The sequence below is a fragment of the Chiloscyllium plagiosum genome, unplaced genomic scaffold (genome assembly GCF_037043375.1).
Source record: "Chiloscyllium plagiosum isolate Xiang-an unplaced genomic scaffold, Cpla_swu_hap1 HiC_scaffold_10, whole genome shotgun sequence".
Classification (NCBI taxonomy): Eukaryota; Metazoa; Chordata; class Chondrichthyes; order Orectolobiformes; family Hemiscylliidae; genus Chiloscyllium; species Chiloscyllium plagiosum.
This window is the reverse complement of record NW_028270148.1, coordinates 28,569,296-28,593,248: the sequence shown is the minus strand read 5'-3', so window position 1 is coordinate 28,593,248 and position 23,953 is coordinate 28,569,296. Positions and strand designations below refer to the sequence as shown.

The 23,953-nt window shown below is 41.9% G+C and overlaps 1 protein-coding gene across 1 annotated transcript in view; it reads right to left on the bottom strand.

Moving 5' to 3' along the window:
• Window positions 1–23,953, bottom strand: part of fmn2b (formin 2b) — a 479,925-nt gene that overhangs the window by 297,941 nt on the left and 158,031 nt on the right. The window contains exon 6 of the mRNA XM_087990994.1: window positions 13,752–15,328. Within this exon, the coding sequence (XP_087847120.1) occupies window positions 13,752–15,328 (1,577 nt within the window). The remainder of the gene's footprint in view (window positions 1–13,751; window positions 15,329–23,953) is intronic.

Below are 23,953 nucleotides of genomic sequence, written 5' to 3'. Positions count from 1 at the left end.
GCCAAGGAGAGACATGCAAGAGAATTCCTAGAAGCATGGCATTCCAACCGGAACTGTATCGATTTGGACTACATTTACAACCCTCCGAAAAAGAACAGGAAATGACATCACCAACCCAAGGAAGCCAAAACACAAATAGAAAGCAGCACATAACCCGAGTGCATCACTGGAAGCTCACTGATGTTACCCAGTACGGTGACAAAATGTCTGAAAACAAACCTTCCAGCTCAGACAACAAACTTACATCCAGAACTTTCGTACATTGTAATACATCCAGTACCACCTCTACTGTGATAATGGACTGTCCAAGATATTACCATTAACTTCCCAAGTTCCCAGGTCTTCACATCTTTCTCCATAGTAAATACAGGAGCAATATTCATTGAGGACCTCGCCAATTTCCTGCAGTTCTACACATACATGCCTACTTTGGCCCGAGGGTTGCTATTCTCATTCTAATTATTCTTTTTCCTTTAATCTATTTAAAAGAACCTCTGAATTCACCCTAATTTTTTTCAGCCAAGGCTATCTTGATATGCACTTGATAAGGCAAAGGTGCAGTCAGTGTGATGGGTTGCAGTGTGTCTAATTTAATGCAAGTATTAGGAATAAGGGTGATGAACTCAGAGCAAGGATCAGTATTTAGAACTATGATGTCATGGCCACTACGGAGACTTGGATATCACAGGGTCAGGAATGTTGGTTGGATGTTCCAAGGTTTAGATATTTCAAAAGGAATGGGGTGGGGTATAAAAGAGGTGGAGGAGTGGCATTGCTACTCAAGGCTAGTATTACAGCTGCAGAAAGGGAACTCGTCGAGGAGGGTTTGTCTATAGAATCAGTATGGGACAAAGTCAGAAACAGGAAAGGAGCAGTCACTTTATTGGGAGTTTTCAACAGACCCGCAATAGCAACAGAGACACTGAGGGGCAGATTGGGAAGCAGATTTTGGAAAGGTGTTGAAGTAACAGTGTTGTTGTCATGGGTGACTTTAATTTCCCTAATATTGATAAGCACCTCGTTAGTTCAAATAGCTTTGATGGAGCAGTTTTTTTTTCCAGGGTGTCCCCAAGAAGGATTCCTGATGCAGTATGTAGATAGGCCGACCGGAGGAGTGGCCATATTGGATTTGGTGCTTGGCAATGAACCAGGTCAGGTGTCAGATCTCTTGGCAGGAGAACATTTCTTGAACTTATTATACTCATGGAAAGGGATAGGAAGAGATGGTATTGGAAAATATTTAATTCGGGGAGAGGGAATTACCATGCTATTAGGCAGGAACTGAAGCACCTAAATTGGGAACAGATGTTCTCAGGGAAATGCACAAGTGTGGAGGTTGTTAAGGAGCACATGCTGATGGTGCTGGACAGTTTTGACCCACCAAGGCAAGGAAGGGATAGTAGTGTGAAAGAACCTTGAGTGACAAGGGATGTGGAATATCTAGTCAAGAGGAAGAAGGAAGCTGAAAAAGCAAGGATCACAAGGGGCTTTAGAGGGTTACAAGGTGGCCAGGAAGGTACTGAAGAATGGACTTAGGAGAGCTAGAAAGGGGCATGAAAAAGCTTTAGCTGGTAGGATTAAAAAACCCAAAGGCCTTCTACACTTATGTGAGGAACAAGAGGATAGTCAGAGTGTGGACAGAACTTGTGCCTGAAGTCGGAGGAGATAGAGGAGGTCCTTAATGAATACTTTGCTTTGGTATTCACTATTGAGAGGGAACTTGACATTTCTGAGGACAGCGTGAAACAGACTGATATATTTGAACAAATTGAAATTACGAAGGAGGATATGCTGAAAATTTTGAAAATCATAAATTATAGATAAATCACCTGGGCCAGATGGGATATACCCAAGGTTTCTCCAGGAAGCAAGGGAAGAGATTGCTGCACCTTTGGCGATGATCTTTACATCATTGTCCACTGGAGTAGTGCCAGATGATTGGAGGGTGACAAAGGTTATTCCCTTGTTTCAAGAAATGGAGTAAGGATAATCTTGGGAATTATAAACCAGTCAGTCTCATATCTGTGGTGGGTAAAGTACTGGAGAGGATTCTGACAGACAGGATTTATGATTACTTGTAAAACCATAGTTTGATTAGAGATAGTCAGCATGCCTTTGAGAGGGGCAGGTCATGCCTCACAAACCTTATTGAATTCTTTGAGCATGTGAGAAAACACACTGATGAAGGTAGAACAGTGGAGTGGTGTACGTGGGTGTTAGCAAGGCATTTGATAAGGTTGCCCAACGGTAGGCTCATTCAGAAAGTAAGGAGACATGAGATACAAGGAAATCTAGTTGAGTGGATACAGAATTTGATCATGGCAGATGGCAAGTATTCAGCCTGGAGCTCGGTTACCAGCAGTGTTCCACAGGGATCTGTTCTGGGACCTCTGCTCTTTGTGATTTTTATAAATGAATTGGATGAGGAAGTAGAAGGGTGGGTTACTAAGTTTGCTGATGACATGAAAGTTGGTAGTGTGATGGTTAGTGTGGAGGGCTGCTGTAGGTGCAAAAGGACATTGACAGGATGCAGAACTGGGCTGAGAAGTGGCAGATGAAGTTCAATCTGGAAAAGTATGAAGCAATTCACTTTCGAAGGTCAAATTTGAATGTAGAACACAGGGTTAAAGGCAGGATTCTTGGCAATGTTGAGGAACAGAGGAATCTTGGAATCCTTGTCCAGATATCCCTCAAAAGTTCCTACCCAACTTGATAGGGTTGTCAAGAAGGCATATGCTGTATTGGCTTTCATTTGTAGGTGTTGAGTTCAAGAGCCACGAGGTTATGCTGCAGCTCTATAAAGCCTTGATTAGACCACACTTGGAATATCGAGTTCAGTTTTGACTGCCTCATTATAGGAAAGATGTGGAAGCTTTAGACAGGGTGCAGAGGAGATTTTCCAGGATGCTGCCCGGACTGGAGGGCAGGTCTTAGGAAGAAAGGTTGAGGGAAATACGGCATTTCTCATTGGACCAATGAAGGACGAGCGGTGACTTGATAGAGGTTGACAAAATAATGAGAGGGGTAGATAGAGTGGATAGCCAGAGATTTCTTCCCAGGTCAGAAATGGCAATCACGAAGGGGATTAATTTTAAAGGTGATGGAGAAAGGTTTAGGGAAGATGTCAGAAGTAGGTTCTTTACATAGAGTAGTGGGTGCACGGAATGCACCGTCAGCAGTCATAGTAGAGTCAGATACATTAGGAACATTTAAGTAACTCTTGGATCGACACATGGAAGATAGCAAATGAAGGGGACAATTTTGTAAATTAAATAAATTTATAAAAAGGCAAAATGTGTACTACAAGGATAAATTATGTAAACCAATCGAATCCAACCATTCCATGAAGTGGAACCTCAGTCATATGGTAATTTTCCAGATTTAACATCAACTTTAACAATTTCAGATCATAGTCTCAATCACTCATCTTTCCTTGTCCGACCTTGCTTCTTTTCCTTTGTAATTTTTTATCTTCATCTTGCTTTTCTCATATGCTTTCATACAGCAGCTGTTCAGTATTCTGCCATTCACAACTCCTCTGCACCTATCTCACGTTGGTTTATTTTTGTCCCATCACTTCTCCCTTTGTTTCTGCCCCGTAAAATCATTTAGGAATCTCCTGTATTCCACCCCATCCTTCACTGACATTTTTTCTTCATCCTCCCTACTTAACATAAAAGTTGTTACTTCTTTTCCCACCATTCTGATGAAAAGACCTTAACCTGAAATTTTAACTGTTCCTCTCTCAAAATGCTGCCAGGATTGTTCAATATATCTAAAGCAGGGGGTTTTGAAGAGTCACTGGACACGAAATGTTAACTCTGCTTTCTCTCCACAGAAGCTGCCAGATGTGAATTTTTCCAGTAATTTCTATTTTTGTTGCTGCTGAATATTTCCCCTTTCCTTTTTGTAAGCCATCCTTTTTGCTACTTTACATCAGCAACGTGGCAGATGAATCTGTCAACGCAAGCACGCAACACTAAGGTTTCAGATACTGAACAGTAGCACTGCATTATCACACGTGTAGGCACAAATTTGAGCAGGGAAAGGCTGTCTGTCTGTCTGTCTGTCATCCTATGCATCAGTTTTCAAGCATGGTCTGGTTTGCCACTGCCTGCTGCTCAAACTGCGACAAATGATTACTGAAACTAATTCATACCACATCAGTGCTCATATGCGGCAACATGATTTAATTTCCCTCTTTGCCTTTGTTATATTTCCAAAACACCAAGAGACAGTGCTGAACTAATGATGCAAGATCAACAAGGGCACAAACCTCTTTGCAAATAGACTACGTTAATGACCCTTGAAAGCCATAATCCCCGACAAAATTCAGAGAGCAGAAGCCAATTTAATGCAAACAACAAGACTGCCTTCCAGTACTGCACATAAACAAAACCGATCTGGATCAAAACCTGACCTGACGTGCCTGTGCTTTTACAGACGTGATAATATTGCACAGTCCTCAGAATCCATTTCCACGGTCTACGCTCTCCATTTGGGATCAATTACCCTATTTAATGTTTGAGCTGTACACTTGTGAGATGGATCATGGTTACTGACAGGATAAATGTTGAGGAAGTATTTTGTGGTGATATTGGGAACAAAACTTTCAGAGAATGCTGTAGTATAACCGACAGCATTTTCGTGGTTCCACGCGAAAACAAGGTAGGAGGAAAATCCAGAAGATGCCACCAATGTTTCTACCTTACTCCAGAGGGTGCCTGAGCCAACATCAAATTATAGAACTAACAGGAATTTCAAGTCTTGCACAGTTATTCTTGCTATAAAATCACTTGAACAGTTATACTACACTGAACTGGGCATAACTGGATTTTTGGAGACTTACCAACTTCATATCTGTTGAAAAATATTTTTGGTGGCCCTAAAAACTAACTTTTTTGCAGAATATCAAATTTCTCCATAATCATCATATCCTTTTCCAAAAGGTAGTTCACCACTATCTGAAAGTCATCTTATTCGGGGAGGTGATGGCCTAGTGGTATTATCACTGGACTGTTAATCCAAGGACTCAGCTCATGATCTGGGGACCTGGGTGTGAATCCCGCCACAGCAGATAGTGGAATTTGAATTCAATAAAATGAAAATTTGGAATTAAGAGTCTAATGATGATCATGTTTCTATTGTTGATTGTCAGAAAAAACCCATTTGGTTTGTTAATGTCCTTTAGGGAAGGAAGCGACCATCTGGTGTATATATGACTCCAGACACACAGCAAATCAGGTTGACTTCTAACTGCCCTCTGGGCAATTAGGAACGGACAATAAATGCTGCTTAGCCAGCAACCCCCTTATCGCTTGAATTAATAAAAGAGGAAAAAAAGAGGGGTTTCAGGGACAAGAAATTTTCGGTTATGAGGTTACATTGAAGAAATGCGGTCTCTTCTTGGACAGTAGACAGCCAAGAAATGATCTGATAAAGGTTTTCAAAATCATGAGCTGGTTGGAGAGAGGAGATATGGAAAAGCTGCTCTAGTTTGTTAAAAGTGTACTGACAGATGTGTAAATGAAGCAAAGATAACATGAAGGGGAATAAAAAACACTATTACACAGCAGATAGTGAGGGGATGGAATACACTGCCTGGAAATCTGGTGGAAGCAGGCTCAATCGAGGCATTCAGGTGGTGATTGGCTGGTTATAGTGTGTAAAGAAATGGGCGGGCAGGGGACCAGCTGGAGATTTGCATTAGGTAATGATGCCCATTTGAAGAGCCAGTGTAGGCACAATTGGCTGAATGGGTTTCCTCCGACACAGTAACAATTGTGTGGAAGTTGACCTGTTCTGTTCCTGTTCTATATGCCTTCCTTCCAAAACTACTATTGCTAAACCACTTTCAAATCATAGATTGCTGTGTTAATGAGTGGCTAAATGACTAAACACATACAATTCAAAATCTGTCCACATCACATTGTTAAACCATTTACATTCCCTTCCACATCTTGAGCCTTCGCCACTTACAAACATTTTGAAATGCCAGTCACAACTATTTAAATGAAAAAAGGTTCTTGTCATGAATATTTGAATTAAAATAAATTCTTGGATGATATAATCAAAATGATATCAGCGAATGATTCAGTGAACGATATCAGTGAATGATTCACTCACTCAAATCTTTTTCTTGGATGCTAAATCGGACGTGCACTATTTTAAAAACATTCACCTATTAGGACCAAAAAGCAATTTGTGTTCGTCTGGCACCTTTAAAAAGGTAATGAAAATGCCCCAAAGCGTTTTACAAGATTACACAAAATTTAGCACTGAGTTATTCAGATAGGTGACTGAAATTAGGATCCAAGTAGATCTGAAGGTGTATTGGGGGGGGGGGGGGGGGTGGAGAGGAAAGAGAGAGAAAAGAGAAAGAAAATCAAAAAAGAAATACAAAGGACAGCTAACCAGAAAGAAAACAAAAGAGAGCAAAAAGGACAGAGAAAAGATAAGATGAAACGAAAACTATAGGCCGGTGAGTCTCACTTCTGTTGTGGGCAAAGTCTTAGAGAGAATTGTAAGGGATAGGATTTATGCACATCTGGATAGGAATAATGTGATCAAGGATAGTCAGCATGGTTTTGTGAAGGGCAGGTCGTGCCTCACAAACCTTATTGAATTCTTTGAAAAGGTGACGAAGGAGGTTGATGAGGGGAAAGCGGTAGATGTGGTATATATGGATTTTAGTAAGGCATTTGATAAGGTTCCCCATGGTAGGCTACTGCAGAAAATACGGAGATATGGCATTGAGGGTGAGTTGGAGGTTTGGATTAGGAATTGGCTGGATGGAAGAAGACAGAGGGTAGTAGTTGATGGCAAAGTTTCTTCATGGAGTGCCGTCACTAGCGGTGTTCCGCAAGGATCTGTTTTGGGACCATTGCTGTTTGTCATTTTTATAAATGACCTGGAAGAGGGGTTAGAAGGTTGGGTGAGCAAGTTTGCGGATGATACGAAAGTCGGAGGAGTTGTTGACAGTGAGGAAGGATGTGGCAGGTTACAGCAGGATATAGATAAGCTGCAGAGCTGGGCAGAAAGGTGGCAAATGGAATTCAATGTAGCTAAGTGTGAGGTGATTCACTTTGGGAAGAATAACAAAAAGATGGGGTACTGGGCTAATGGTCAGATACTTGGTAGTGTGGATGAGCAGAGGGATCTTGGTGTCCATGTACACAGATCTCTGAAAGTTGCCACCCAGGTAAATAGTGCGGTGAGGAAGGCATATGGCGTATTGGCTTTTATTGGTAGAGGAATTGAGTTCCGGAGTCCTGAGGTCATGATGCAGTTGTATAAGACTCTGGTGCGGCCACATCTGGAATATTGTGTGCAGTTTTGGTCGCCATACTATAGGAAGGATGTGGAGGCACTGGAACGGGTGCAGAGGAGGTTTACCAGGATGTTGCCTGGTATGGAAGGAAGATCGTATGAGGAAAGACTGAGACACTTGGGGCTGTTTTCATTAGAGAAAAGAAGGTTTAGGGGCGACTTGATTGAGGTGTACAAGATGATTAGGGGGTTAGATAGGGTTGACAGTGTGAACCTTTTCCCGCGTATGGAGTCGGGTATTACAAGGGGGCATAGCTTTAAATTAAGGGGGGGTAGATATAGGACTGAAGTTAGGGGTAGGTTCTTCACTCAGCGAGTCGTAAGTTCATGGAATGCCCTGCCAGTAGCAGTGGTGGACTCTCCCTCTTTATGGGCATTTAAGCGGGCATTGGATAGGTATATGGAGGATAGTGGGTTAGTATAGGTTAGGTGGGCTTGGATCGGCGCAACATCGAGGGCCAAAGGGCCTGTACTGCGCTGTATTCTTCTATGTTCTATGAAAAGGATAGGAGTTGGAAAGCTTTAAACGGTGGATCATTCAGCATTTAATGTCTTTGGCAGGCAAAGGGTACCTCACTTATATTGCAACGAGTAAAATTGGAATTGCACAAGCAGCCAGAATTAGAGGACCACAGGTATCAAAGTGCAACATTAAAATGGTAATGCTAGCGTCCAGTGAGTTAAACAAAGCATCTTACTCAATATCATCATGATCAATACAGACCTACTGAAGCAGTCCGTGCTCAAATGCAACAAGATCTGGACAATATCCTGGCTTGGGTCGACAAGTGGCACACAAATGCCAATGACCATCACCAATAAGGGACACTCTACCCGACGCCCCTTGACATTCAACAGTATTACCATCACCGAATCCCGCACTGTCAACAACCTTGGGACCCCCATTCACCAAACACTCTACTGGACACATCACGTAAGCACAGTGGCTACAAGAGCAGTTCAGAGGCTAGGAATACTGCATTGAGTAACTCAAGGCACAAGTCAGGAGTGTGATGGAATACTCCCCACTTGCCTGGATGGGTATTGCTCCAACAACACCAAAGAAGTTTGACGCTATCCAGGACAAAGTATCCCGCAGAACTGTCACCACATCTACAAACATTCAATCCCTCCACCACTGCCGCTCAATAGCAGCAGTGTGTACTATCTACAAGAAATCCACTGCCGAAATTCAGAGATCCTTAGACAGCACCTTCCAAATCCATGACCAATTCCATCTCGAAGGAAAGAGCAGCAGGTACTTAGGAATACCACCACCTGCAAATTCTCCTCCAAGCCACTCACCACCCTGACTTGGAAATATACCACCGTTCCTTCAGTTGTTGGGTCAAAATCCTGGAATTCTGTCCCTACTGCTATAGTGGGTCAACCCACAGCAAGTGGACTGCAGCGATTCAAGGCGGCAGCTCATCACCACCTTCTCAAGGGCAAATAGGGATGGGTTATCAATGTGGCCAGCCAGCGATGCCCAAGTCCTACAAATGAATAACATTTTTAAAAATCTAAACTATAGAAAGGACACCCATATACGCACAAACCAGAATTACGATAAAAGGATATCAAACTATTTACAGGCAGGTTTCTGGATTATTTATTATGGTTGCTTGTGTAATTCTACATGTTTTGGCAAGCTTTTCAGATTTGCCTAATATTGCCTACTATTTTACAGGTCTGAATTGTTTTTGTGGTCACTTGAAACACCTAGTTTCAGCTTGTGTTTAAGAGATATAAGCTGATACTTAATGGAGTCTTTTTGATGAGGTAACAGAGTGTTGATAACATAACTGAAGTGTTGTCTATAGAATTTCAAGAGGCATTTGATAAATACGCTTGTCAGATGAGTTTTGCCTTGATGAAAGGGACAGCAACAACATAAACAAAGTTAGCAGAGTATTGGGAATCAATAGTGCAGAATGGTGGTTTTTAGAATGGAAATAAGTGGAGTCCCTCAGAATTATGTATTAGATCCACAGCTTTTCTCATCCTATACTAATAACTTGAACACATTTATACAGGGAACAGCTTTGTAATTTGTGGATGACACCAAACGAAGTATTAAGCTGTATGGAGGATAACAGTATAACACTGGCTGAAAGAAATTTTGACGAGAAATCGTCTACTGAGGTGGAATGGACTGAGGTTAGAAACAGAAGAGGGGAGGTCATTCTGTTGGGAGCTTTTTTTTCCCCACCAAGGCCACTGCAGAGTTCCAGGGAGGTGAAAGAGAGGATTGGCAAAATAATTCTGGGTAGGAGTGAAAGGAACAGGGTGGTTATTATCAGGGAATTAAACTTCCCCAACATTGACTGGAAATGCTAGAACTCTAGTACGTTGGATGGATCAGGTTTTGTCCAAAGTGTGCAGGAGGATTTCCTGACACAGTATGTCAAAGGGCCGACAAGAGGGGAGGCCACAGTGGATCTGGTGCTTGGTAATGAACCAGGCCAAGCGTCTGATTTAGTGGTAGGTGAGCACTTTGGAGGGAGTGACCGTATCTCAGTTACGTTTAGTTTAGCGATGGAAAGGGATAGGTACATGCCATAGGCCAAGAATTATAGGTGGGGGAAGGGCAATTATAATGCGATTAGGCAAGATTTAGGCGGCATAGAATGGGGTAACAAAATGCTGGGAATAGGGAAAATCGAAATGTGGAGCTGGTTTAAGGAATAGACATTGTGTGTCCTTGATAGGTATATACCTGTCAGACAGGGAGGAAGTGATCAGGTAAGGGAACCATGGTTTACTCAAGAAATTGTATCTCTTGTTAAGCAGAAGAGGGAGGCTTATGGGACATTGAGATGAGATGGTTCAGATGAGACGCTGGAGAGTTACAGCTTAGCTAGGAAGGAATTACAGAGGCAGTTAAGAGGAGCAAGGAGGGGACATGAGCAGTCTTTAGTAAGTAGAATAAGGGAGAACTCGAAAGCTTTCTATCGGTATGTGAGGAATAAAAGGATGTCTAGGGTAGGAATAGGGCCAGTTAAAGACAGAAGCGGAAGTTGTGTGTGGACCCTGCAGAGATCGGAGAGGTGCTAAATGAATATTTCTCACTTGTTTTCACTCAGGAAAAGGAGAATATTGTAGAGAAGACTGAGATACAGGCTATTCGACTAGAAAGGATTGAGGTTAGTCAGGAGGAGGTGTTATCAATTCTAGAAGAAGTGAAAGTAGACAAATTCGCTGGGCCAGATGGGATTTATCCGAAGGATTCTCTGGGAAGCTAGGGAGGAGATGGCAGAGCCTTTGGCCTTTATCTTTGAGTCGTCAGTGTCTACAGGTTTAGTTCCAGAGGACTGGAGGATTGCAAATGTTGTGCCCTTGTTCAAGATGGGCAGTAGAGGTTATATCCAGGTGATTATAGACCACTGATCCTTATGTCTTTTGCACGGAAAGGTTTTGGAAAGGATTATAAGAGATAGGATTTATAATAATCTAGCAAGCAACAGAGAGAGTGTCAACATGGTTTAGTCAAGGGTAGGTCGCATCTCACAAACATTATTAAGTTTTTTGATAAGGTGACAAAGTTTGTAGATGAGGGTCGGGCAGTTGACGTGGTGTACATGGACTTCAGAAAAGTCTTTGATAAGGTTCCACATGGTAGGCTACTGGAGAAAAATGCAGAGGCATGGCATTGAGGGTGATTTAGCAGTTTGGATTAGAAACTGGCTTTCTGTAAGAAGGCAGCGAGTGGTGTTTGATAGAAAATATTCAACCTGGAGTCCAGTTACTAGTGGTGTGCTACAAGGATTCGTTTTGGAACCACTGCTGTTTGTCATTTTTATAAATGACTTGGTCGCAGGCATTGGTGGATGGGTTTGTAAGTTTGCAGATGACACTAAAGTCGGTGGAGTAGTGGACAGTGTGGAAGAATGTTACAGGTTGCAGGGGGACTTAGATAAACTACAGAATTGGGCTGAAAGGTGGCAAATGGAGTTCAATGCAGAGAAATGTGAGGAGATTCACTTTGGGATGAATAAGAAGGAGGCAGAATAATGGGCCAAAGGAAAGATTCTTGGTAGTGTAGATGTGCAGAGAGATCTTGGCGTTCACCCAGGTTGCCACCCAGGTTGATAGGGCTGTTAAGGCAGCATACGGTGTGTTAGGTTTCATTGGGAGAGGGATTGAGTTCCAGAGCTGTGATGTCATGCTGAAACTGTACAAAAAGTTAGTCGGCCTCACTTGGAATATTGTGTGCAGTTCTGGTTGCCATATTTTGGGAAGGATGTGGAAGCATTGGAAAAGGTCCAAAGGAGATTTACCAGGATGTTGCCTAGTCTGGAGGAAAGGTCTTATGAGGAAAGGCTGAGGAACGTCGATCTGTTCTCATTGGAGAGAAGGCGGCTAAGAGGGGATTTAATAGAGACATACAAGATGATCAGAGGATTAGTTAGGGTGGATAGTGAGAGTCTTTTTCCTCAGAAGATGACAACAGCTTATACAAGGGAGCATAGCTGTAAATTGAGTGATGATAGATTTAAGATAGATGTCAGAGGCAGGTTCTTTACGCAGACAATGGTAAGGGCGTGGAATGCCCTGCCTGCTAATGTAGTTAACTCAGCCACATTAGGGGCATTTAAAACAGTCCTTGGATAAGCATAAGGATGATGGGGTAGGGGGATGGGCTTAGATTAGTTCACAGGTTGGTGTAACATCGAGTGCCAAAAGGACCTGTTCTGCACTGTATTGTTCTAAACGTTGGTAGGAAGAAGGGAGGAGGTGGAATATAAAGGATACAATTGTAAATTAGAGAGGGAAAAAGGGTCATAGGCCAGTGGTGGGGAGTACATGTACACACTTCAATGAAGATATTAAGACAGGACAAGTAAATCAAAAAACTCATACAGAATCTTGGTTGTTATAAGCAGACAAACCAAAGCAAGCAACGGTGAACCTTTGAATGTAATCTATCAACCTCAATTAGACTGCATTGCATTACTGCAAATTTTGGGCATTGCAACTCAGGAAGAATATGAAGGCTTGAAAGAGGGTAAAGACAAAGCTTCCAAGCATGTCTCAAGGATAGATTGGAGCAACTAAAGTTGTTCTCCTTTGAGAAGGAGGAAAGTAGATTCAATAGAGATGTTCAAGATCATGAGGGGTTCAGACCTAGTACACGGAAATAAACCGTTCTCGGTAATGGAAGGTTCAAGAACGGTTTGAAGGCGACTGGTGAAGGGAAACAACGGCAATAGGAGGATACATATATAAATATACAGACACAGCAAGTGGCTATTAACTGGAATTCACCACCTAAGAGTACGGTGGAGATAGATTCAATTGTAGCTTTCAAAATAAAATTAGATAATTACATGAAGAACATGTATTTAGAGCACTACATGGAAAAGGGCGGGTGAACTGAACTAACTATACTGCTCCCACAGGAACACAACAGGCTGAATGGCCTCATTCCCCACTGTAAGCATTCTATGTTTCATTAGCCTTGGAGAATCATGTGGCTGGAGGTAGCTGCATGGAGGGGTGAAGTCAGGCCATTTAGGAATTTGAACACTCCGGCAGAAATTTGAAAAATCAATTTCAGAAAAAGGACAAACAATAACAGGCATTAAATGTGACATTAAGATGTTAGACAACAGTGTTTTTCAGACACATTTATATCCACAATTTAGCACAAAGCCTTCCTAATGCAAATCAGCAACAGAAATCTATGCAGAAGTGAAGGAACATAACTCTGCAAGAGGAGTTTTTTTTAAAAAAAGAGACTGCATACATGCCCCCTAAGAAAAGATATTGGCAAAATTATAGGATAAGTCACTAGTCTGAAGCATAGACAAGTAATGAGACCCAACGTTACAAATGAAGTAAATCCTGTGTAAAACTGGAAGAGTCCACATGACTAGAATAATAATTGATCATACTTTACAACTGTAGTCCACTGACTCATCTTCAGGCATCCTTAATAAGGATGGTGCCATAAGAAAATCACAGGACATGATCCTAATGGTGGTGTCGGTCAGTGCACTTGGTGGTTAAGGAGGGATTAAATGTGTTAATGAGAGGGGAACAGGTTTGAGATTAAACCATGTATAATACAGCTTTCTATAAAATAATACTAAAATTTTCTATGATTGCAGTGGAAGAACTGTATTTGCTCAACACAGTTCTAGTTATATTTAAAACCATGGTACCACTTGTGAAACACTTCCATTACTGCTTCCATTCCAGAGTGGATAATCTATGGATGTTCAGAAGATCAACGGCCATAATGGTCAAATATAATCCCTTAAATTGGAACAAAATTGCTGCTGCTGGAGGACATCTCACTGCATGATATTTTAAAGAAGTCAGGATATCATGGAGATTCACTCAGCAAGATTAGTATTTTCAGCCACAACATAAAGCAAAAGGCAACGTGCGTGGTCAATTCATGATCATCTAATTACCTTTTGTTACTCAGCTGAATTCTTGACCAATAGAGAGGCTTCATTGGGCGAGTTGGATCAACTGGAACTTTCCTTGGCAATTTATCTTTAGTCATTCCCAGTGCAAAAATTCCGGCCGGAAGAGGCGGTGGGAGAAAACCACAGCCTGGCGGAGGGAAGGATGGTGCTGGGGGAGGGGGAGGAGGAGGAGGGGCTGTGGATCCAGGCAGGGGAGGAGGAGGGGGAGGGAGCGTAGAGCCCGGTAGAGGGGGAGGTGGGAGCACACACCCCGGCAGAGGCGGTGGGGGTGGGGGCAACAATGACCCCGGGAGAGGGGGTGGGGGAGGGGGAATAGGTAGCGCAGACCCCGGGAGAGGGGGTGGGGGTGGGGGAGGGGGAGTGGGCAGCACTGACCCCGGGAGAGGGGGTGGGGGAGGGGGTGCGGGTAACACAGACCCCGGTAGAGGGGGAGGGGGCGGGGGGATGGGTAACGCAGACCTCGCTAGAGGGAGAGGGGGCGGGGGAATGGGTAACGCAGACCCCGGTAGAGGGGGAGGGGGCGGGGGAATGGGTAACGCAGACCCCAGTAGAGGGGGAGGGGGTGGGGGAATGGGTAACGCTGACCCCGGTAGAGGGGGAGGGGGCGGGGGAATGGGTAACGCAGACCCCGGTAGAGGGGGAGGGGGCAGGGGAATGGGTAACGCAGACCCCGGTAGAGGGGGAGGGGGAGGGGGCGGGGGAATGGGTAACGCCGATCCAGGCAGAGGTGGAGGTGGTGGGGGAGAGGGTAATTCCGAGCCTGGGAGAGGGGGTGGAGGAGAGGGAGCATATAAGGCTGACCCCGGCAGAGGGGGTGGAGGAGGGGGTAACACCGATCCTTGGAGAGGAAAAGAGGGTAGTGGAGGGGGTGTGGGTAAAGCTGACCCTGGCAAAGGGGGAGTGGGAAGAGTTTCAGGTTCTGGTGGTGAAGGTGGAAGCTCACAACTGATCAGTGCAGGCAGAGTCGAGCTATCAGACGGTGACGATAGCAGAGTTTCACTGTCAGACAGAGACAGAGAGCCTTGATTGGATATAAACTGCTGTGAAAACACTGCGCTGTTTTGAACCGGTGGAGTAGACACTGAAAGGGATGTTTCACTTGGAGGAGGCACCAACTGTTGTGACAAAGTACTGTGTGGATACGTTGGAGCTCTTGGCGGTGAGAGAGCTCCAGATACAGAATGATCCTGAGACAAAGAAACCCTACAGTCTGGACTTGGAGGTTGTGATGACTGGCTATCAAATAAAGGCACTTGATCAGTTGTATATTCTTCAGCAGGAGAAGTCTGTACAGATTTAGCATCAACGTAGAAAGTTTGAGAGTTGTGCAGAAGAAAATTCTGCACATCTGTTTGAGGACAAACGTCAGAAGCAGTTGTTGAGACTACATCCTCACTAGCAGATCCATGGTCCTTTAGAGTCCTCTCCTGGTCTAACAAAGCAGAATGCTTCTCCAGTTCAGCTATTTTGGTCCTCAGCTGTTCAATTGTGAGCTCAAGTTTCTGGATAACAGCAACCTGCTCCTCCTTCAATTCTGGCGTTTTTTCTTCATTATCTTTCTGAAAAGGAAGTTGCATCACCAGCATTAGATTCAACTTGCATTTTGCACATTTCAGAAAGCAAAGCTGAACACACTAAAAAGAGAACAAGACTGAAGCAAAGATAGTCAAATTAGTCCCTTGAATGTGTTCTATAATTTAAATAGACTCTGGCTGATCTGCACCCCAAAAAACTATTTATCTACCTTTGACTTCAATACCTTGACAACCTTAAGTCATGAAATCCATTCATAAAAGTCATCAAGACCGGACACAACCTAGTATCCACAACAGTCATTTGCATGATCGCAGTGTTGCAATTGCTTTTAGAGGTAGCCTAGGCATCACTTAATGCTGTTTTGTACTAGATTGCTTCAGTTGATGAAATTTTCTTTGTACCTACCCGATCAAGTCCTTTTATAATTTCAAACTGCTTGACAAGGTCACCGTTCAACCATCAAGACTCAAGCCAAGTTCATGTAACCTTATCACTCAAGCCCTTAATACAATTCTGAAGAGTCAAAGTTAATGGCGCCTGAGAGGTTCAGGTTCCAAAGCCAGACTTCACCTAGAGTACTAAAGTTCCACACGACAGACATTTCATCCAAGCCTTTGATCTTGAGAAGTGCAGATGCACTTGATGAACCTTTCATTGCTCCACACTAGCTTTTTGAAATCTATTCAGGAGGGTGTACATTCCTCAGCTTCTCCATAGTGCCTCATCTCTCACCATTAACGATATTTTCAATTTATCTTTAGATTCTTGAACTGTTCATCTGCCCACATCATCTCAACCTGGCAGTTTTATCCAGTTCTTTAATTGATCTTTTCCATTTACAACCACCTGTCATCACATACAGGATCTCAGCTGCCTCGTTGTTATTTGCAAGTATGAATATGCAATTTCTTCTGCATATCAATAAACATGGGGGAATTTTGAGGACCCAATATCTCTCTTTAGAAAACATTCCATCACATTATTGGACAATATTTATTCCTATTCTTCAACTCTTCGTTCCCAACCCATTATCAACCCTGGTCACAAAGCTATCTTCAGTTGTGTCCATTTATTTTGCTTTCTAATCTTGGATAGAACTAATTTTACATCTTCTGGAAGTCCATATAGACAATATTCATAGACACTTCTTTATTTACTATGCTCATGTCCTAGCTTCTAAAAACTATTTGGATGATAATTATGAAAATTTGCTTTTCTTAAATATTTTAAATCAACTCCTACTTACAAGTGCTTCAACATATCTCTGATGATAGGTTACAGTGACTGCCAAAACTTGCATGGATTTTCTTCCTTTCATTTAAGCTTGCTTATTCAAGTCACAATTCTTTCCTGCATTTTTACAGTTAAATCCAGTAGGTTCTAGTTTTTACAAAAAAAACTTTTATGCGTTACTGCTATTTTCCCCTTTTCTTTAACCATTAAAGCTAATGAAACAAATTTACTCTTGAAGTACAGTGTTAGTATCCATACCTCTGAACCAGGAGGCCTGGGTTCAACTTCCCATCGAGAGTCAGAGTTTTACAGCACAAAGGTTTTAAGCTTACACTGGATCTTACCTGGTTTGTTGCTTGCGATTCAGCTGGAACGTTTTTCTTTTGCATATGCAACATTTTCACATTGTGCCAATTAATTTTTTTACATATTTCCCATTATTTACCTGTAGATTAACTCAGGAACAATTCAACCCAGTTTATTGTGACCAATTCATTAACCATCCATTCATTCAATGGCTGCTTTGCTTAAACGTAAAACTTTAATTTGTGACTCTCCTTCCCCTCAGAATTAATTTAAACTTCAACCATACTAATGCTATGATTTGCAAACATTTGGTTACTGTCAGATCGTTATGTAATTCAGACTTGTTATTCATCAATAGATATAATCTGGTCTGTTCTTGTTAGATGGATGCACTAGCTAACTATCCTTAATAAATCATAGAAATAGTTTTTCTTTTATTATTTGAGCTTCTTTCCTTGCTGCAAGAGAAAATTTCATTATTCCATGATAACCAATTTATTTTTGCATCAGTGAGGCACTTGGCTTGAAGTTTATTCTTGAAGCGTGGGTGACATTGATAATAGTGTATTATGGTCATTATTAAAAAGCCACTGCATAATAGCCTGGTCACAGTGATTATCCAATAAACAATGAGTTAGGGTATGAAGAGTTAGAGTATGACTGGGGTCACATGCAGGTGAGACCACACACCCTACACCAGGCGTCATTAGTCATAAAATAGGTTTTTGTAACAGACCACACCATGACTAGCCCAGAAATAAATGGATATTTTTAAATTCATTTTCCAACTTACAACTTTTGGGGCAACCACGCTAACCACTGGACCAGCTTGTATTCTAATAAAAATGCAATGTTCTTTTCTCAATGAAAAGTCCAGCAAAACGTTTTAAATATCTTTTCATTGAAAGGTAGCTTTTCAACTGGTTACATAACTCACATCAAGTGCATTCTGTTTTATAGCAATCAAACACAACAAAGAACTCACCCTTTGTGCCCTAACAGAATTCCAAAATGTCTGACTAGCCAATGCTGTTTAAAATTTTTCTGAACTTCAATATCCTGAAATATCCTCAAATTATTTGCTTACCCTGCGTGTTATCTCAGGGTTCACTTGATCAAACTCCATTTGCTACTGTTCCACCCACCACTAGTCCATAGACATCTCTTTTCCATCATCAGCCACTCAGCTAGTTTGTATATTATCTGCAAACCTATTCATGACATCTCATACATCCAAGCATATCAAAATAGTTGAAATATAGCAGAAACAGCAGGGGAGTACTCAGCCCTGCTGGGCCCTCAGGGAACATACACTGATCAGAAAACACCCACAAATCTTAAGTCTCTGCTTCCGTCAGTCCCCATTCAAACATACATGTCTATCAGTGAACACCAAGCCAACCATGAAACAATGAAATAAGGCAGCATTTTACAACTTATTCTAAAGTAAAAAAAATGCTTTAAAAAAAAAAATTGCCTTGTTACATTGGTAACTTGGTGCATTTAAAATGTTTAAAAAGACATTTGGATAGATTTGAAGTAGGAAAGGTTTGGAGGGCTATGGGCCAGGAGCAGGCAGTGGAACTAGTTTAGTTTGGGATTATGATCAGCACAGACTGATTGGACCAAAGGGTCTATTTCCATACTGTGTGACTATGACTCCAGGAATGTGAGTTTATTTTAAAGAGTCCATGTAAATACAAATGAATAGTTATCAAAAAATTGCTTTAGATTAATTTTTCTTCTATGTTCCCACCTCATATCGAAATCCCAATTTCTGCTTCTAATTTGAAAATCATGACAAAGAAACATCAGGTTAAAGAGAGCATTGACCTTGTATAGTTTTGGAAATAATAGCATTAATTTCATTAGATTTCTTGGGCAACAAGGAATAATGAATGGCTCAAGTCTCTGGGAATGCAGCCTTTGTATAAATTTGATCATGCATCTATTGTCACTTCTCATACTGCTTCTCCAGAGTTTCTAGATAGTTAAAATAAGAGGAGACTATGTCTGAAGCTTTTCCAGTACCCATCCATTCCTCTGACATCATAATGTTTCACCCATAACTTGCCTCTCTAACTTGAAGATTGCCTCAATTAACATCATTGAGAATACATGGGGTGGCACGGTTTGCTGCCTCAGTGCCAGGGACCCAGGTTTGATTCCTGCCTCGGGTGACTGTTTGTGTGGAGTTTGCACATTCTCCCCGTGTCTGCATGGGTTTCCTCCAGGTGTTCTGGTTTCCTCCCACAATCCAAAGATGTGGCCATGCTAAATTGCCCATAGTGTTAGTTGCATTAGTCAGGGGTAAATATAAGGTGGGGGAATGGTCTGGGCGTGGGTGGTTCTTCAGAGGGTCAGTGTGGACTTGGGCCAAAAGGGCCTGTTTCCCGACTTTAGGATATCTAATCTAATCTATAAGAAAATTGCACAGAATCACATCACATCACATGGAACAGAAACAGACCTTTGAGTCCAACATGCTTGTGCTGTGCAAACACCAAACTATACTAATTCCATTCACCTGCACTTGGTCCATAGCCTATGCCCTGACATTTTAAGTACTCAACCAGATGTTTCTTAAAATATACCTGTCTCCACTACCTTCTCAGGCAGCACATTCCATCTGTCTACCACCCAGAACAAAAACATTTCCAATTTTCTCTAAATCACTTACTCCTCACCTTAAACATATATTGGACATGCCTGCCAAAAGGAAAGAATTCTCATTACCTACCCTGTCTGTGCCTCTCAATCTCAATCTGATCCACACTGCAGCCTCTTCTCGAAGGAAGACAAACACAACCTATCCAGTTCCTCCGATATAAGAGACTTTTCATCCCAGGCAATATCCTGTGGATTCCCTTCCACACCTTCTCCAGAGCATTCCTTTCTAACAATATTTCACCATCTTGGTTAGTTTTAAATCTCTTGCTATTCCTGCAATTTTTATCTGTCAAAAGATTCCACCTTCTGTTGAGCAACTCTGTGATTTCTTTCCAGCTCTAGTACTTCATCACATCCCATGAAACTATTTCTCTTTTGCTTATCTGCACACAATTCTTTATTTGAATGTGTTAATCACCAAAATCTAATAGACAATCTGAATTGTGATATTGACAGTAATGATTATGATTGTAACATTTAATCCAGAGACTATAATGGGATCAGGTCGTGAGCATTATATTTGATGAAGAATTAGATGTGTTTCAAGTGAAAAGAAGAATATGACAAGGAGTATGTAGAGTCACCAAAATTGTTCAACCCATGTACGGAGAATTAGATGCACCTCCAGGTTTAAATTTGGAGGCAAAACCTATTTCAACAAAGAACAAGTTGACTTGCAGAATCAGTAGTTGTCCTTCAATGTAATGTTTTAAAACTAGCAATTTTGAATATGAACTGTGCATGATCAAAAATAGAATGGTAGACAGAATGCATAAATTAAAAAGAGAATGTTGAGTGAAGTTACCCTGGACAAGGAGATAAGTGCATACTTAAGTGTCTACTTAGGATAAATGAGAACAGATGACAGATGTGATGCTGAAGTCAGAAGGAGAAATAAAATAGGCAGAAGTAATTTTGAGAATACGAAGTGTGTGTTAAGAAGTAACAAGGAAAAAAAAAATCTAGTGATACATTCTATTCACTTTCCTATACATCTCAAAACTGGATAATAAAGAAATGTATGTATTAAAGAGGTCTTTGAAACATGGGATCAAAGAGGTCTGCTGAAGATTTGATATAAAGATAAGACAAATGAAGAGGTACTTGAAATTGCAAGACGACAAAGAACTTTTAAAAAATAATGACATCCAAAAAACAAGTGTTCACCTATTTGATCAGAGCTGAAACGCTACAGAGATCTCAAGAGGGAGAGGTAAGGGTCATTCCCAATGAAGGTCTAATGCCTGAAATGTCGATTTTCCTGCTCCTCAGATCCTGCCTGACCTGCTGTGCTTTTCCAGCACCACACTCTTGACTCCGACCTTCAGCATCTGCAGTCCTCACTTTCTCCCGGAAAATGAGGAGTCAACTTTGCCACATTGGATGTTGGATATTGTTTTAAGCCAATATTGCTACCTGCACACTGAAATTCTAATCTGTATGTACAGACGTCCTCAGCTGGAGATATTCCCCAGTCCCCAAGGCTGCTTGCACCTTATTTCAATTCAAGAATCAAACTCCTACTATTAACTACTCCTCATCTATACATTAGGTTAACAGATAAATCTTTCTAATGTCTAGTCTGTAATGTCACTTCTCATACTCAGTCTAGACTGGAGACTTATCTCATTGCTGTGGTTCTGTTCGCCGAGCTGGAAGTTTTTGTTGCAAACGTTTTGTCCCCTGTCGAGGTGACATCCTCAGTGCTTGGGAGCCTCCTGTGAAGCGCTTCTGTGGTGTTTCCTCCGGCATTTATAGTGGCCTGTCCCTGCCGCTTCCGGTTGTCAGTTTCAGCTGTCCGCTGTAGTGGCCGGTATATTGGGTCCAGGTCGATGTGTTTATTGATGGAGTTTGTGGATGAGTGCCATGATTCTAGGAATTCCCTGGCTGTTCTTTGTTTGGCTTGCCCTATAATGGTAGTGTTGTCCCAGTCAAATTCATGTTGCTTGTCATCTGCGTGTGGCTACTAAGGATAGCTAGTCATGTCGTTTCGTGGCTAGTTGGTGTTCATGGATGTGGATCGTTAGCTGTTTTCCTGTTTGTCCTACATAGTGTTTTGTGCAGTCCTTGCATGGGATTTTGTACACTACATTAGTTTTGCTCATGCTGGGTATTCGCCAAAAACGGATATCCTCGCAATTTCATCAACAGATGCCTAAGGGAAAGACAACGGAACGAGGACATGCCGCAACCCAAAGGACTAGCCACACTACCATACATCAAGAACATCTCTGAACTGACAGCCAGACTACTGCGACCACTAGGACTTATAATAGCACACAAACTAACAGCCACCCTCAGACAACAACTCACCAGAACGAAGGACCAGATACCCAGCATGAGCAAAACTAATGTAGTGTACAAAATCCCATGCAAGGACTGCCCAAAACACTATGTAGGACAAACAGGAAAACAGCTAACGATCCGCATCCATGAACACCAACTAGCCACGAAACGACATGACCAGCTATCCCTAGTAGCCACACACGCAGATGACAAGCAACATGAATTTGACTGGGACAACACTACCATTATAGGGCAAGCCAAACAACAGCCAGGGAATTCCTAGAAGCATGGCACTCATCCACAAACTCCATCAACAAACACATCGACCTGGACCCAATATACCGGCCACTACAGCGGACAGCTGAAACTGACAACCGGAAGCGGCAGGGACAGGCCACTAAAAATGCCGGAGGAAACACCACAGAAGCGCTTCACAGGAGGCTACCAAGCACTGAGGATGTCACCTAGACAAGGGACGAAACGTTTGCAACAAAAACTTCCAGCTCGGCGAACAGAACCACAGCAACGAGCACCCGAGCTACAAATCTTCTCACAAACTTTGAACTTATCTCATACTGATGTCAGTTGTAGAAGCAGTTAGAGAATCATGATTTGGGAGAATCACATGACACAATGGCCGACACAGAGGTTTTACAGATGGACAGTCAGTTTGGCACATGACAGGTGAATGGGTCACACTGTGACAGCAGACCTAGTGCTCAAAGCAGCTTCAAGTAGCAGTCACCATTGTTTGAGGAATGCTATTGAAAATGAGTTTATTACAAATCTCAACTCTTCAATCTTTATCACATTAAACACCCGAGCAGTCATATTTTAAAATAAAACAAACTCTTCTGAACTATGTATAATAGGCCATTTCATTATATTTTTAAATATTCACCAACAAAATGTGACCATTCATTTGGAGCCAATTGATTCATTCTGAAGCATATACCAGTTTCAAGCACAAACATAATAACCTTTACTGCTTTAATCATATTCTCTGGCTATATTCACATTATTTTTGTGATTTAAGGCAAATTGCCCTGGCAAAACGCTTCATCCAAATGGAAACGCAAGGCAGCAACTTGTAATTGCAACCTTTCTCAACCTGACAGTGTTGTCAAAACATTCATTCTGATGTGCTCTACAGATCTCGGGAAATTAGAAAAAGGAACAAATTACAAAATGTCAAGTTGCAGGGTTTGACTCAGCAGAGGGTCCTTGGTCTCATCCTGGGGTGGAATAGGAGCCACATCACTCGATTAATAATACAGAGAGGGGTTCGGGTTTACAGTCTGGGAGACCAAAGTTTGAATCCCACCAGAACAGCTGGTGAAATTTGAATTCAAATCAACAAAAAACAAAAATCTAGAATAGAGAAGACAATCTAAATGCTAGTGACAAAGTTATAAAACACCTCGGATGCTGGAAATCTTCCATTCTTACATGGTCTTAGCTTATGTGCAAATCCAAATCCACAGCAACATGGTCGACTCTTAACTACCCTCTGAAATGGTGTGGCAAGCCACTTCATGCAAAGGTAATTAAAGATATGCAATAAAGAATGCCTCGTCAACAATGAGCACATCCAATGAAAGAACACGGTTACAAAAAATGTGACAAATCGAATAACACTCGTCTGTCATTGCATGAAATGTACAGGACAGCAGAATTCAGAAAAAAATGAATTAAAAGTCAGATGGATTGTCTGAACTGGCATGTTCGGAAGGAAATGTTAGTTTGCATGTTTCAACGTGCGCTGCTGCTTATTCCAGTTAAGACTTAATTCAAGTTCAGCAGAGGCTACGACAGTCAGCAAGATTTCAACTCCCTGAGCTAGAAGGGGAAAATATCTTACTCTGGATTATTCAGACTGAATAAAAACAACATGATCCAAGATAGAAATTAAAAAGACCACAGCTTGTTTTTCCCCAGCTAAAATAGAAATAAAAACAAAAAATAGGAGTTTGACTACTGCTCAGATAGCAGAGCCTTTGGTTTGTTTTGTTCTATAGGGCAAGATCAAAACTTTGTGCTATTGTTCAGTCACAGGAAAAAAATATACCGGTTTCTGCTCATTTTCTCCAGTATTGTTTTATGATTCAGTATTTTTGATTGTGGACTGAAATGGGAAAAAAATACTGAGGGTC